The sequence below is a fragment of the Aethalodelphis obliquidens genome, unplaced genomic scaffold (assembly GCF_003676395.1).
Source record: "Aethalodelphis obliquidens isolate GAN/ISIS:26980383/991018 unplaced genomic scaffold, ASM367639v1 scaffold31, whole genome shotgun sequence".
NCBI lineage: Eukaryota > Metazoa > Chordata > Mammalia > Artiodactyla > Delphinidae > Aethalodelphis > Aethalodelphis obliquidens.
Window position 1 is genome coordinate 11139403 of NW_020837975.1, and position 16845 is coordinate 11156247.

General features: G+C 48.1%; 1 protein-coding gene across 2 annotated transcripts in view; it reads right to left on the reverse strand.

The window, feature by feature from the left end:
- Window positions 1-9433, reverse strand: part of KCNK5 (potassium two pore domain channel subfamily K member 5) — a 36516-nt gene extending 27083 nt beyond the window's left edge. The window contains exon 1 of one of the 2 annotated variants that reach the window (XM_027127146.1): window positions 8919-9433. In XM_027127146.1, the coding sequence (XP_026982947.1) occupies window positions 8919-9104 (186 nt within the window). In that variant the 5' untranslated portion in view covers window positions 9105-9433. The remainder of the gene's footprint in view (window positions 1-8918) is intronic. The other variant, XM_027127147.1, reaches the window with a different exon arrangement.
- Between the last annotated feature and the right edge of the window lie 7412 nt (window positions 9434-16845).

Genomic DNA, 16845 nt, shown 5'->3' on the forward strand with positions numbered 1-16845 from the left:
CTGGTAAATATCTGCACAAAGGACTGGGTCTCTGCTCTTTCTCAAGTTCCTTGAAAGCAGAAACCACCTACCCTGGGGAGGACAGGCCTGCTAGGCGTGCTCACGCAGACAGGCCTTGTTCATCCCACGGGAAAGGCGTAAGGGGACTCCTGGAGATGAACAGACCCAGAGACACAGAGCTGTTTGCTCTGTAAAGTCCCTCAAAAGGGAGAAGATAACCTTGAGCTGGTCTTAAAGGTGAACTCGTAGCACGCCTTCCTCTTGTGTTCTCCTGTGGTCTTCACGCCCCGAGAGACAGATACCATCACTCCTACTTTCTGATGAAGCCAAGGGCTCGGGGCGCAGCTTGCAAAGGCGATGTGAGTTTAAAGCCTGTGGCTGACCACCAGGCAACTTGGCACCGCCTCGTGAGGCTGGAAGGCTAGAAGGAGGAAATGGGCGTAAATTTTGATAAACCCGCTCCCCTTCTGTTCTCTGGGGCCAGAGCCCGGCCTGGCTCAATTCACCCAGGTAACCACCTTGACCTGGCAGGAGGCTGGGCCCCTCATGACTAGACTCCAACCCAAAGGTCCACATGAATCTTGGCCTCCCCGTCCGAGCCAGGCGCACCACTGGGCACCCGGGGGCCCAACAGACACATTCTGAGCCAGTCACTTACTGAGCTAGGAACTGGGTAGGGAGACATGGCGCTGCCCACACAGGGCTCCTGCAGTCTAGCTGGGCGTAATTTAACAGGCTCTCCAAGCCTTCTTGAATGAAAGGCTGAACTTACTCCCAAGAAGCAGAGTCCAGAGAGGTGAAGTCTGACCAGGGTCACACAGCACAAACCAGTACTGGGGGGAGAATCAGAATCCACGTTAGAATCAGCTTTTCCCTGCACAGTGGTTCAGATAAGGGTTTCCCGGCCCCAGCTCCAGCCCCAAGCACTGGTCACACAGACAAAGGGAGGGGCTCCGCTGTGTCCTCCTCAGCTGCTGTGGCCTACAATACCCCTGGCAGCCCACAGGGCCCGCCACCAGTCTACAGGAACAGACAAGCTGGCCCTGTCCCCCGGGTAAGCCCCTCCCCACACAGCTTCTAGCCTAGCCTGGGGGCAAGGCTCTCCCTAATGGGAGGTGTCAGCTAGGCAACCTTAGCCAGATTACAGTGGCCATGGGAGGTGACAACAGCCAGAAGTACACAATACTGCCTAAATAGTTCGGCAGGAAACCCAAATATTTAGCTAGGAGGGGAAAAACAGAATGGACACTTCAAAGGCAATCCAAGGGACCTGGCCAGCAAGGGCCTATTGAGAGGGGAGATGGGTGGTGTCTGGCCCCAGGGAGAGCACAACTCTAACCCCACATCCTGTGTGACCACCCTCCGGGGATGGTACCCATGAGGCCACCTGGACCCAGGAATCCTCTGGAAGGGAAGAGTTTTAACAAACGCCTGGGATAAGCCAGGACTGAGCAGAGAAAGCCTGGTCCCCTTTCTGCAGAGGAGGGAGCTGGGCTCTGCTGGAAGGGAAGAGGAAATACACCTTCCACTGAGGGAGGGGCTGGGTGAATGTGCAGGAAATGGAAAATGGTGGGGACTCCACCAGGAGTTTTGGTGGGTTTTATCATCTGTGTCTCTATCTGTGTCTCCATGTGGGGCTTGAACTGGGCGTCAGGAACAGCACCACCCCACCCCCGACCCTAGAGAGACGGGGTGTCAGAGAACAGCTAACACATAGCAAATCACCAGTTGCACGTGTCAGGCACTCAGTCAAATGTGGATTCTGCAGGCATGAGGGCAATACTGAACTATTGTCCCATTTCACAGACTAGGAGACTGACTTGCTCCAGGCCCCAAGGCTAAGTAATCAGCCAGCCACACAGAGAACCACCCGATGCACCCTAAGGCTCTGAAGACACCATTTTCCCACCTCTAGGCCTTTGCTGCTTGTTTTCGCCACCTTTCTGGCTCACATCGAGCAGAATGGTTCAGAGTGTGGGCTCTGGGTTCAAATCCACATTCTTCCACTTCCTAGCTGTACAGCCTCGGGCAAATGAGTGAACTAGAACTATCCATTCTGTTGCTCCTGCCCTGAGGTGGTGCTGGTAAGAGTACCTCCAGCAAAGGGTTGCTGTGAGGATTATGAGACGATGCACATAAACAGTTCCCACTGCCTGTGGTGAAGCAAGTGCTCAGTAACCGTTAGCTGGAATCACCCCCACCTCCGGCCCCCAATCCCTGCCCACTCCCATCACTTCTACCTCCTGGCTCTACCTCCACTCCTGGTCAGGCCCCAAGGCTCTGCAGTCAGCAAGGAAGGGTGAATTTTAGCCTCTGGCTAGCCATGTAGCCCTGGGCAAACCCCTTGGCCTCGGTTTCCTAGACAATGGGCAGAGAAGTAACACCTCACCCACAGGACAGGTTCAACAGGTAAAGAACCAGCCTGGCACATGGGAGGTACGCAGCAGAGAGCTCCCAGGGGCTGCAGCTCACACCACCCATCCCTCCTGGCTGCCTCAAATTCCCCCTTCTTTAAGCTCGAGAGCAGAAATTAATCTCTCAACAGTACATGCTTGGAAGCTCCAGGTGTACCTACCAATGTCAGGTAACAAGCTCCTCACCTGCTTTCTCTAGAGTAGGGGCTCTCTGAGGGCAGGGGCTATGTTTTGTTCAGAGCCAGATGCCCCACAGGCCACAGGGTTCTACAGGTCTCAGGAAACAGGAATCGAATCCTCTGAGGCCCTCTGACCCTCGTCCATCTCTCCAGCCTCACCATATGCAACCCATCACTGGGCACCAGGACTACATTTTTCCTCATTTCACCACTGTGGCCCTGTTTCTCTCCCCAACTAGACTGAGCTCCCGAGGGCTAAAGCCCCACCTGGTTTCTGAGGCTTCAGTGCACACAGAAGGGACAGCTGGCAGGGAGGGACCCCTCTGTGATCCCCTAACTTTGCCCAGGTCTCTGAGGTTTGGGGGCCAGATTAACTGCTCACAAAAAGCCGAGATGCCTCAGGCAGAGCTGTACAGAGCTGGAGCACACTACCGCACTGTTACCTACAGAAGCAAAGAAGGTACAATCTGGGAAGGTCATCAAATGGAGGGGACCCAGACCTGGACCTCCCAAGGGGTTCATGGAAGGAAGACAGAGGTACCCTAACAGCAAGCTGGGTGTGAGGGAGTGCGGGTGGGCTCTTTTGGGGGAGGTGCTGTGAGCTCTGTGGGCTTTTGGGGAAAGACCCACACTCCAACACATTGGAAGGAGAAAGGGAGGAGGCATCCTTATCAGAACACCCATAGGGTGAAACGATCAGCCCACAGAAACAGCCGATAATTTAGAGTAGAATACTTTACTTCTTTTAAGTTGCAAACAGCTGTGAAGGAAGAGGAAACTTTCTGAAATGCTGTTCACTCCCCTACTTGAAAATTGCAAAAATTTGGTGAGTTCAAATTCTTTGGCTAAACCCAGAGAGCTTCGTCATCTGGCCCTCACCCCTCTGCCCCCTGGCTGCAATACAGGACCATCGTGCAGTTTTACACCTCCCTGAGGGCTGCAGTGAAGAAAGGGCCACCATCCTATCCTCCCTTCTCTCTCCAGCTTTTTAAAAAGGTGGTTGATATACACCTAGACGTGGAACTGCTGGATCATATGGTAGTTCTATTTTTAATTTTTTTAAGGAACATGGTCTTCCTTAGTGGACGCACCATTTTACACAAAAAGACAGATACTGTACGATTCCACTTATAAGATACCTGAAGTAGTCAACTTCACAGAAACAGAAAGTAGAATGGTAGTTACCAGGGCCTGGGGAGAGGGGGAGAGGGGAGTTGTTTAACAGGTCTAGAGTTTCAGTTTTGCAAGTTGAAAAAATCGTGGAGATCTGCTTCACAATAATGTGAACATACGTAACACTACTGAACAGCACTCAAAAAAGGTGAAGGAGGTAAACTTTGTTATGTATTTTTCACTATAATTAAAAAAAAAAGTCAGTTGACCTTTCTCCTGCACTAAGGTCTTCCTGACTCTATGCTCACCACACTTGTGCGTGGATGGCCCCATCACACAGTAGGGGCATCTGGGAGGTGAGTGGCAGCAGCAGCTAACGCGTGATGAGCCTTGCTGTGTGCCAAGCACTGTTCTGAGCAACCTGTGAGGGTGATATGACGGCATGACCCAGTGCCTGGAGGGTGACTCTTTCAGCAACAGAAAGGGGCCTGCAGTGGCGAGGTGAGTGGCACATGAACAAAGATCCCTGCGGAGGGCAGCGTGTCCTTTTATCCGTGTCAACCCACCCTTGTGGGGAGGATCGACAGGTCAGGGCTCCTCCACTTATTCCAGGGGTTCAGAGGGACTCTCAGCAAAATCCCCAAGGGGATTCCCCTCTACCTTCTCCGCTCCCCAAAAGGAACACCAGAAGGTGAACCTATTGCCCACGCCTACCTCATCTGACCTCTCTCTATCACCCCAGTTCAGGCCAGTCAAGTGGTTCCTGAGGTACCACTAAGATCTAGCATCTCAATTTGTACAAAGACTCTCTTGGGGGTTCTGTCTCAGCAGCCCGGCTGTTCCCCAAAGCCTGGTACTTCCCTGCCCCCCCACTCCCCCCACCCCACAGACATAAAGAGTTCAGAGGCTGAGGCCAACCTAACAGCAAACAACCAAGTTCAAGATGAAAGCTCTTGACCTGGGGTCACAGCCAGCCAAGCATGGCATCCAAAACCAGAGGATTGTGTTTCTTTTAAATGCCAGACTATAAATAGAGCAAAACCTGAGGAAAATACTTAGAAGCAGCAGTCATCACCTCCCCTACACCCCCTCCTATAGGACTCCCCCCGCCCCCACTAGAACATTTCAACACTTGCTAATCTCTGCCCTCAATAAGCCTCTATTACTGTGCCATCTGTAATCATCCTAAGGGCTCTAGTAAAACTCTCAAAACGATTCAATAAAAATTCACCTTAGCTGTTAAAACTAACCAGAGTAGTTAACTAAAGCAGATTTATCGATTTGAGAATCGTTTTGTTTTGACTGCCCTCAACTTTGAGCGGAACATAAATAAGAAAATGAGCCTTTAGGAAGGAACCTCTTTCTTCTATTTCCTTTCAAAAACCCAACTTCTCCACTTTCCATTTCTGCAGTCTTAGACAGTGAGAGTTCAATTTTGAATGAATGACCCAGAGGCCTCCGTGATTCTGGATAATCAAAAGATCTATTGTGTTCCCTTTACATACAAAGGCAGTTAAGTGAACCAGCGCGCTTTCCAATTTCCAGCAAGGTTTGAAACAAAAGAGGTTTTCACGTTAACCCTCGGTTCCCCCCAAAATTCAAGTCATGTGCCCCGTATGAGCATTTTGGTCAGATGTAATTTAACTACATGATCCATAGTTATATTTCTTTAAGTTTTAGGAGGAGGATTGGCGTTAATAACAGGATGTCAGAACCTCAAAATTGGAATTAGCCTTATTACTAGGGACTGGAACATGTGTAGGGGAGTACGAAGGGCCCAGAAAATAAAAGGAGAGAGGTCTGGCACACACGGAAAACCTCAGAATAGGACAATGCAGGTTAGAGGCCAGCAGGATCAAAGAGGCTTCTGGGAACAGGTCAGCTACATGCGCAGTTTAAGAAAACCCAATGAGGGATGGGGTGTGCCAGCGAAAGGCAGGGCTTGGGGCGACCCCTACCGCACCCCCAAAGGAGAAGTGGGGCGGGGTGGACTGCTGCTTATTTCGGTAAGGGAGGAGGTGCGGCTCAGCCAGGCACAACACAGGAGACACCTGCGTGCCCATGCCTGTTCTAGGGGAAAGAGAAAATAGAATTTCCCAGCAGACCAGAGAGTCCAGCTGAACCAATTTACTAAGCTCACTGACAGACGCACCATTCAATAGCTTCACATGCCTAAGGGGGAGGGCAAGGGTGTACGAGAAGCAGGCTCTGGAGGCGGACTGCCTGGGTCCCACCCCAGCCTGTGCCCTCCTGGTAACTCCCCTGGGCTTCAGTTTCCTTATCTGAACACGTAAGGGTGCTGTAAAGAGCACCCGACTAATAAAGCACCTAGCAAGTTGCCCTAGTCAACGTGTCCTCAATGTGCGAGCAGAGGGAGGCTGGCACTCCTCAGTTTCACCTATACACACCCAACGCCTAACGCTTCCACTTCACTTGACCCTCACCAGACCCCCATTTTGCATATGAGGAAAGAGACGCAAAGTTAAATGGTCTTATGGGTAAATGGCCAAGCTGGATGGCAAAACCAGCCTGCGCCCTCTCATAAAATGCCGATGACCGCCTACAGCGCCCAACACGCTGGGCGCTCGGTCAACGCCAAATCCCCTTGTGGGAGCCTCTGCAATTTAGGAGGAGGCTGGGGAGTCGGTCACCAGCACCTGCAGGAGCAGGCTTGAGAGCAAAAGGGTTCAGGATGGTTCTGAAGGCAGGAAGGAGGGGCGGCCACGTGGTCCGAGGCCAATGGGGCGCTGAGCCTTTGAAAGTCAGCCTCCGCCTCAGTTCAACCACAGCATGAACAGGGAGGAAGCACCTGACAACTCAGGGACTATTTCCAAAGATCTAAAGAAAGGTGCCTTAACTCCCTTTCTCACGCCTTTGAAAGTACACACACAATTTCCACTCTAAGAAAAACCCCAACCCAGGCTGCACCCCACCCCCTTCCAACAGCCTTTGGGGGGGGTGGGCCCCTACCCCAGGAATTCCCAACTGAGGGACTTTCTTTAGGATTACAAAGGTGATTATTCAGAACCTGATAAAACACAGAACTCAGTGGAAAATGCAGGAGCAGCCAGATGGGAAAGAAGATTTTTGAGTTTCATTTTTCCTTAAACCAATTTCCTGTGGCCTGCAGCAGTGCCCCAAGTCCCAGATCAGCAAGCGAAGCCAGGCAGGTTTCTGCAGACTGAAAGTGATTTTAGCGAAATGCTTCCACTGGTTCATTCTCATTTCTGGGGTTCTTCCTGTGAAGGGAGGGGATTCGCCAAGTTGCAGATGGCTTGAGAGGTTGGCTGGGGATGGGGACAGGCCTGTCCATAATCACCTCCAAATCAGACTGGCCTGATACCCAAATCCTTTTCCTAAAGCTACCTGCCGGCTTTTGGGGGGTAATCGCTGGCGGGTTTAAAAGGACCTCAAAATACCAGGCATCTTGCTTGCTCCTTAAGAAAGCTTAAGACACCTTAAGAAAGCTGCCTAACCTCCAAAGCTATAACCACCAGCTGCACCCGGCTGCCTCACCCCGACCCCCCCGCTCCTTTTCCCTTCTCCTCATGTTTTGAACTTTATTTTCCCACATTCAGCCTTGAATTCTTTCCTTCCTTCCCCTGCAGTAGCGGAGAAGAGGCAAACACTTCGATTCTTTATCATCCCCGCCTGCCTTCTTCCCCCTCTAAACAAAGCCCTGGAGCCAAGTAAACAGCAATGCGTTCTCCAGAGGAATTGTTTCCTCAAGGGAAATTATAAAGTGACCCTCCCTCCCCAACACACACACACAGGGCAGACACCCATCTCAAGGAAGGCAGAGCTGCCCAGAACTCCTGCTATCAGGAGCTAAGACACCCTACTCCCTTCCGAAGCTCATACTCCCACCAGCCTCACCTACCAACGGCCCCCGCCCTGGGAACTGCTCCCGGACAGGAGGGTCCCCACTAAAATCCAACACCCAACCTTCTGGCCTAAACCTCCCCTTCTACTGGCTCCTAAGAGGACACGTCTTTATTTGCCCGGCTGCTAGCAGGCACCTATATGCTCACCTGTGGGAATGTCCGTCGATGTGGGGACAAAAAGGGGGTACCACAGGCGAGATACCTACACATTTCTTCCCATTTTGCATACGGGCTGTTGAGGCCAGAAAAATGAGAGACAACTACACAGCCATAAAGGACTGGGGAGCCGCAGCAGTTTAAAGATTGTTTCTCATCAAACTTCCTTTCTGGCATCTTGTACCCCAAGAGAAATGTAACACCTTGGACAATATCTCTACTCCACCTCACAACCTAGAGCCTTCACGGGCTCTTACCCAGGTCTGGTCGTTCCACTGGAGGGAGGCCATCCCTGCAGGCCAAGAAGCGTGAATGGTTGAGGCCAAGAACCTTCGAGAAACTGGGGTAGAAGTCTTCGATCCCCAAACAAGCCCCACAGTTTTATCCACGTGAGATCAATGCCATCCATAGGGCATATGAACCAATGCCAACATGGAGGAGAAACTCTCCCACAACCTCCCATTCTATACAACCTCTCTGCCCGCCGCCCCACCCCCATCCCGCCCCGTCCCCCGAAAAGGGGCTCTCCGGGTGTTGTTCTTTTGTTCAACCTGTTACTTTCACAAAGTTGAACTCCGAGCCCTTCGGGGATGTCTCCGCGAGATAAGCTTTCCCGGAAGCCTGCGCGCGTCCCCAGCATTCTAGCCACCAGCCCGCATCCCGGGGGCTCAGGCCCGACAGAGCCCCGGACCCCCCCGCTCCCGAGCCCTGCGGGGGCGGGGGAGCCTCGCGCCACTCCGCCGGGCTGGTGAAGAAACGCCGAAAAAAGCCGGCCGGGTGCCGCACTTGGCCCCGGAGCTGGGAGGTAGAGACGCGAGGAGGCGGCACCCGGCGGGTCTCCCGAACTCTGGGAGCGTCTCCAAGGAAAGACAAACGCCTTTATCCGCCCCACAGCCTCCTCCAACCAGGGAGGTACCCGCACGCCCACACCGAGCCACTGCGGGCCCTGGTTCACCCGGGGGTCAAGCCTAAGTTCTTCCCTCCGGACAAACTGGGTTCCAAAGTCTCCGCGCTCGTGGGAGACTCCTGCGCCCACGGGTGAACGACAGATTCCAGCAGTCAGACTCATGGGGAGACATCCTCTCCGGTCACCCCGGGACCACCCACAGGGAGTGAGGGTTATCCAAAGCTGCGAGGCGCTCCCCTTCAGCACTTCTAAACCTCCAGCTCACCTGCAGAATCTTGTCCAGGCCCTCCTGGCCCAGGCACGGGAACTCCTTGAGCAGATGCAGTTTCTGCGTATAGTAGTTTTTCTTGGCCTCTTTCCAATGCGGTTCCTCCAGCACCTCGAAGATCGCCGCCCCGATGGCCAGGTAGAAGATGATGGCCGAGGTGAGCAGAGGGCCCCGGTCCACCATGGCTCCCGAGAGGCCACCTCCTGGAGAATGAGAATGCCTCAGCTAACCCCAGCGGCTCCCGGTCTCACCCGCCCTCCAGCCTCTGGAAACAGCTGTTTGAATTTGGAGCTCCGCATGCGCAGTGCCCCGTTCAACCCGGCGCCGCTCCACCGACACAGTTGCCCCTGCAAGTTGGCCCACTGAGCGCAGGGAACTGTGCGGGACCTCCTCACGCGGGCCAGAGGTGGGCGGACACCAAGGGGGCCGAGGGGGCACCCTGGACCGCGGGAGCTAAAGCAGCTGGGTGAACCCAAGGCCGAACTCCCGGAGACACGTGCGCCGCTTCTCCGCGCGCCACAACAGTGTGCGCCGCGCCCGCCTCCGCGCGCCTCTTTAACCCGGGCCTGTTGCGCTCTGCCCGTGGAGGAGGGGCCCGATGAGGGCCCGCCCCCGTGCAGGCCCCGCCCCGTGCAGGCCCCGCGGCTGGTTCCAGAGTTACCGCTAGGTGCGCGCTGGAAGCAGTTGCGGACCATGTTCGCTCCCCCAGGGCCGCCGCCAGGGTAGGCTACGCGCCCCGCATGCTCGGAGGCGTTGTGGTCTCTTGACTCACGTTTCTTACTAGTGATGGTGTATTAACTAAAATGAATGTGTACCTAATGACTGGGGTCAGGAAGTTATTGCTATTGTTATTTTCATTATAAGCCAGTTTTCATTTATTGATGTTTCTGCCAAGAAAGCTTGATTCTCGGTCTTTCTGCCTCACACACCTTCCTGTAAGACTGGGGAAAGGACATTAGAAAGGGACCGGAGAAAGTCAGAGGATATTAGGAACTAAACCAGTCACAAAGGTGTGACTCCTTCCTCTCACCCCAGCCTCACCTGCCCTGGTGAACATCTGAGAAAGAGCAGTCAGAGGCAGCACTGTTCATATCCCTCCCCACAAACGCACTGCAATTCTACAAGAAACACTTGATGTCTTTCATACTCCCAAGCATATTTAAAATTGCAAACACCCTGCCCCAGACACATAAACACACACACTCACATACACACACACTCCTTATCCCCCTTGTTGGTCTTATTTTCCTCCTGGCAATAAATTCCCTCTAATATAAAACACTAAAATGATGACAGCTCGGGGGTGGAGTCTGGATTGTTTGATGACATATCCCCAGTGCTTGTTATATAGCAAACACTCAAATATCTGTGCAGTGGAGTGAATAAATTCATGAATTTGTCAAAGACATATTTGTCAAAAGCACACACCCAATGGAAGTCCTAGCCAGAGCGCTTAGGCAAGAAAAAGAAATAAAAGACATCCAAGCTGGAAAAAAAAGAAGTAAAATTGTCACTATTTGCAGATGACATGATATTATTTATATATAAAAAACCCTAAAGATTCCATCAAAAAACTGCTAGAACTAATTAACAAATTTAGTAAGGTTTCAGGATACAAAGTCAATATACAAAATATGTTGTGTTCCCATACACTAATAATGAACTATCAGAAAAGGAAATAAAGAAAACAATTCTATTTATTGCATCAAAAAGAATAAAATACCTAGGAATAAACTTAACCAATAGGGTGAAAGACATGTACACTGAAAACTGTAAGACATTGATGAAAGAAACTGAAGAAAACACAATTAAATGGAAAGATATCCTGTGCTTATGGATTGGAACAATTAATATTATTAAAATTTCCGTAGTACTGAAAGCAATCTCCAGATTCAATGCAATCCTTACTGAAATTCCAATGGCATTTTCCACAGAAATAGAACAATCCTAAAATTTGTATGTAACCACAAAAGACCCAGAATAGGCAAAACAATCTTAAGAAAGAAGAACAAAGCTGGAAGCAACACACTTCCTGATTTCAAACAGTATTACAAAGCTATAGTAATCAAAACAGTAAAGTATTGGCATTACAAGCAACTTATGAATCAATGGAACAGAAAAGAGAGCCCAGAAATAAACCCACAAAATTAACATGGTCAATTAATTTACAATAAAGGAGTCAAGGATATACAATGGGGAAAGGATAGTCTCTTCAATAAATGGTGTTGGGGAAACTGGACAGCCACATGCAAAAGAATGAAACGAGACTACTATCTTATACCATACACAAAGATTAACTCAAAATGGATTAAAGATTTGAATATAAGACCTGAAACCATAAAACTCCTAGAAGAAAACATAGGTGGTAAGCTCCTTGACATCAGGTCATAATTTTTTGGATCTGACTCCAAAAGCCGAGGCAGCAAAAGCAAAAATAAACTGGTGGGACTACATCAAACTAAAATGTTTCTGCACAGCAAAGGAGATCATCAACAATGAAAAGGCAACCTTTTGAATCAAGAAAATGTTTGCAAATCATGTATCTGATTTGCAGATATTTGCAGATATTTTATATATCCAAAATATATAAAGAACTCATACAATTCAATATCAACAAGAACAAACAATTCAATTAAAAAGTGGACAGAGCATCTGAATAGACATTGTTCCAAAGAAGACATACAGGTGGCCAACAGGTACATGAAAAGATGCTTAACATCACTAATCATTAGAGAAATGCAAATCAAAACCACAGTGAGATATCACCTCACTCCTGTCAGAGTGGCTATCATCAAGAAGACAACAAATAACAAATGTTGGCCAGTATGTGGATAAAAGGGAACCCTGTGCACTGTTGATAGGAATGTAAATTGATCCAGCCACTGTGGAAGACAGTATGGCTGCTCCTCAAAAAGTTAAAAATAGAATTACCATATGATCTAGCAATTCAATTTCTGAGTATTTATCCAAAGAAAATGAAAACAATAACTCGAAAACATACATGCATCTCCATGTTCATTGCGGCTTACAATAGCCAAGACATGGAAACAGCCAAAGTGTCCACTGATGAACGAATGGATAAAAAAATTGTGGTATATATATACAATGGAATACTAAAATTGAATACATAAAAGAGGAAGAAATACAAAAGAAAGAAAGAAATCTTGCCATTTGCGACAATATGGATGGACTTTGAGGGCATTATGCTAAGTGAAATAAGTCAGACAGAGAAGACAAATACCATATGATCTCACTTATATGTAAAATTAAAAAAAAAACAAACCTAATAAACTCATAAATACAGAGAACAGATTGGGGGTTGCCAGGGATGGGGGTTGAGGGTTGGGTGTAGGGGGTTAGAAAGTACAAACTTTCAACTATAAAATAAATAAGTTCTGGGGATGTAATGTACAGACAGCATGGTGACTATAATTAAATAATACTGTACTGCATATTTGAAAGTTGCTAAGAGAGGAAATCTTAAAAGTCTTCATCACAAGAAGAAAAAAATTTTTGTAACTGTGTATGACATATGTCAACTGGACTTATTATGGTGATCGTTTTGCAACACATACAAATATCAAATCATTATGTTGTACACCTGAAATGAATATGTTATATGTCAATTATATCTGAATTTAAAAAATTAACCAAATTTATCTCTTAAAAACACAACAATAAAACAAAACAAAAAACACTCACCTGGGATATTTCTCACTCACCTTGCTACCAAGGGTTCGTAAACCTGAGGCCACAATACATCCTTTCCATGCATCTTAAGCAGGGCCTGTCATTCCATCCACTTTGCAGTGAGGAAACTGAAGCTTGGGTGAGTTAGTTTGTTCAAAGTCTCTCAACCAGCAACAGCCAGAAGTTGGGGAGGGGGCACACTCCCTCCAGCACTCGTATCAAAGGCTGGCCCTGACCCTGGTGCCTCTGTGTGGGCAGGTAGAGCAGCGAGCTGTGCACTGACCCCTGGCCAAGGCCTTTTCTTTTTTTTTTCCCATTGCGGGATGGGGAGTCTTCCTTGGGGGCTGGGGGATGGTATCTGTGGTATCTCCAAATCAGGCTGGAGCCCAGGGACTAGGGATGCAGGTTTGAAGGAATGATCTGGGTTTGTAGATGTTTCTGTCTCTCCTTTGTGGCACCACGTGTGTCCCCTGGAGCCTGGGGCAGGAAGCTGGGAAGCCCCAGGTTTCCTAATTCTGCATTCCTGAAGACTTCAGGGCCCTCTTCCTTAACCCCTGCCCACCTCCTACAACTCTGCACTGTGACTCTCCAGTCCTCAGCCTGTAGGGAGACCAGGCTTCTGTCCCAGACACCCCTCTCTGGATAAAGTCAGGGACTGTGGTGTGAACAGTTCATCCAGCATGGGGTGGGGGCAGTTTGAGAGGCCACAGGCTCTCTTTGTTTGCAAAGTTCTCTCCCATTCCTCTCCTACCTCCAGTCTGCGTTCTCTTCCTAAGAAAATAAAGGGCCTCTTCCTATTTCAGTCTCACTGTCTCACAGAAACACTGCAGGAGACTTTGGGATGAATTGGGTTTTATTTGAAGTTTTTATAATTTCAGCTTTATCTTTCCACATTGCCTACTTCTCCATTCCCTGACCCCTTCCTCTTTTTGCCCCCTCAATGTCACGTTCATTCTCCTCACCCTCTCCTTCTGTGGCCCCATTCCTTCCCTTCCCACATTTTCCCAACCCCCTTAACCCAGCTCTCCGTTCTCCCTGCTCCTGCCTCCCTTGCTTTCCTTTGGCTCCTTCTGCGTTGAATGTTCTCCTCCCCTCCTCCGCCCTTTCCCTCACTCCCTGGCCCTATCCACACTTTTGGATCAACAGTTTCCGATGGAGATCAGGAGATGTGCCCATTCTCTGCACAGCAGCCAGTGGGGGCTTTGGGAAATATAAATTGTACCGAAACAAATGAACGTCTGGACAATTTGAGCCTCAGGGACAGAAGAGAAAAAAGGTGTATTGGGGGAGGGGGTGTATTCTCTTAAACGGCTAATAAATACATTCCAATGGCTTTATTATTATGCTTATGGATGGCAATCACTCCGGAGCGCCATCTTTTGAAAGGCAATCAGCTTTAAGAATGATTGAGTTTCACCTTGGTAGCAACACGTCACTAGACTCAGCTGGTTCCCAGGTGAGAAACTGGCACAGCAGATGAGTTATTTTCTCCAAGGCCGTGCTCCCAAGCTCTGGCCGCAAAAGGATCCTTACCCACTTTCGTCATTTCTTCCTCGGTTCAATTAGGTGAAGGGTTTATCCTCTTGGTGAATGAATGGCTTGATGATCCTTTCATAATGTTGAGACATTTACTGTTTTACTTCTGTTTAAGATTATTTCTGTTGTATTCTGTTCAGGAATTTCAAAGGGAATAATCCCCTTCTGAAATTCATGGCTGATCTAAGGAGGCATATAAAAAGCCATTAAAAGCATAAAGTGGTTCAACATCACCTGAAAACCTTGTTTCCTTAAAAAAATAATTTAAAAAATGAAAAAGAAATCTTTATAGCTCTCAACTCAAAAGGTCAAAAGATTATATTTTCATTTTTGTTCTTTTCATATTGCTTGGAAGAGAGACAGTTTTAAATGCCTTATAAAATAGCTTGCATTATGAAAGATTATCAGTTAATTTATAAACTTGCTTTGTTTCTAATGGATCATTTGGAAACCTGGGGAAAGTATCTGTTAAATTTTCATGTCTACAAATCCTCTGCTAATTCAATTAGAAAGGTTTCTGAGCAGTAAATTCAAGGTATGTGATAAGGTTACCTTCATGTTTTATACCAGGAAAAATAAAATAAAATAAAATCACTGTGCAAAATGAAATCTCAGAGCCATATAGTTGCAGTAAAAAAAAAAAAGTAATGAAAATGGTATACACATATAATGGAATATTATTCAGCCTTAAAAGAGAAGGAAAGCCTGTCATATGCTACAACATGGATGAACCTTGAGGACATAACACTAAATGAAATAATCTAGTTACAAAAAAGACAAATACTGCATGCTTCCACTTATATGAGGTATCTAAAGTGGTCAAACTCTTGGACAAAGAAAGTGGAATAGTAATTGCCAAGGCTGGGGTGAGGGGAATAAAGAATTATTCACTGGGCTTCAATTTTGTGAGACAAAAAAGTTCTAGGGGACTTCCCTGGTGGCGCAGCGGCTGAGAATCCGCCTGCCAATGCAGGGGACACGAGTTCAATCCTTGGTCCGGGAAGATCCCATATGCCATGGAGCAACTAAGCCTGTGCGCCACAACTACTGAGCCTGAGCTCTAGAGCCCGAGAGCTACAACTACTGAGCCCACAAGCTATAACTACTTAAGCCCACATGCCTAGAGCCCGTGCTCCACAACAAGAGAACCCACCGCAATGAGAAGACTGCGCACTGCAACGAAGAGTAGCCCCAGCTCGCCACAACTAGAGAAAGCCTGTGAGCAGCAACGAAGACCCAATGCAGCCAAAAAAAAAAAGAAAAAAAAGCCCTAGGAATCTGGTGCCCAACAAGATACACATAACAAACACATAGTTAACTCTACTGCGCTGTCCCCCTCAACGTGGTTAAGATGGTAAATGTTATGTATAAGGTTTATGGGAAAAACACAATAAAAACAAGTAGTGAAAGTTGAACTTGTAAATCCAATGTTAGATATTTGAAGGGACAAAAATTAGCCAGGTATTGAAGAGAGAGACATGGCTAAGTGACAATAATGAAGTCAGATAAGGGTTTCCCTGGCAGGATTTCCGTTACTCTTAATACCGAAGCTACATGTCCTTCACTCTGAGAGCCAATTAAGCTGTGGAGAAACGTGTCCTTATGAGTTAAGGGTAGAGCTTGAGCACTGACTCTGAATTACTTGTTTTTGAAGATTTCAGATAGGTCTCTATTGCCATTTCAATGTCTTTGCCTTTAAAAGTGGAACATGATAATATTAAAATTTCATTGCTCTGTGGCAACATCTAAAATTTCTACTGTCCCCAAAACAACTTAGTAACAAGAGAGACTCCCACTCTGACCAGTTCAGAGGTCACCCGAAGCTATTCCTTAGACAGGGTCATTTTTAGAGTAACATAGCAGGGCGTCAGTTATGGGACCTATCCCCAAACCTTTCTCTCCAACTATCATTGACCTTGAAATTCTACCATTTGAGAGTCATTCCTTTGCGTTAAACATTGTCCTACCCACTAAGATCTCTTTTCAAACTCAGGGAAGGAGTAGGGCATTGACCCTATCACTTTACTTCTGTGGATCTTAACCTTTTTCTTTTGTTTGTTTTGGTCACAACTTTGAGTATTTATGCGACATTTTCTCAGAAAAACGCACTCATGCACAAACCAAAAAAATTTCTTACAAGTTCTGATGGTTCACAGGAACACACCACCCTTACCGCCCACCAAAGTTGTTCCTGGCTGGGTGACTCTGTAAGCACCTTGGGCAGGGAGGTTCGGGGTGATTGAGTGGAGCTAGTTGAGAAGGAGAATAGAAGAGGAAAAGGTGAGTGGAGAGTGTGGGGGGCCCAGGGAGCTAATTTGTATTTTCAAATTTGCCTGTAGCAATAACAATTAGGTAGCTTTTAAGTGTTCACTCTGTGCTAGAAATTTAATAAACACTAAATGAGATAATGCAGGTAAATAAAGCGTTTAGTCATTATTCTTTTCTCATTTCATGGTTGCAATGACACCATGGGGGATTATTAGCCCATTTTACACATACGGAAGCTGAGGTTCAGGGAGGTGAAGTAACCTTGCTCAAGGTAACTTGCTCAGGGTGACCTGAGCCCAGAGAGTGTGGCTCTCCTCGTTGACCTGGGCACGTGTCATCACCACCCCCTTTCCCATGGCCTCCTCCAACTCTCCTGCAGCCTCCTGGTTTCCTTCTGTGCTGAGAATCCTTGCCCTGCTGGCTCAGGTCT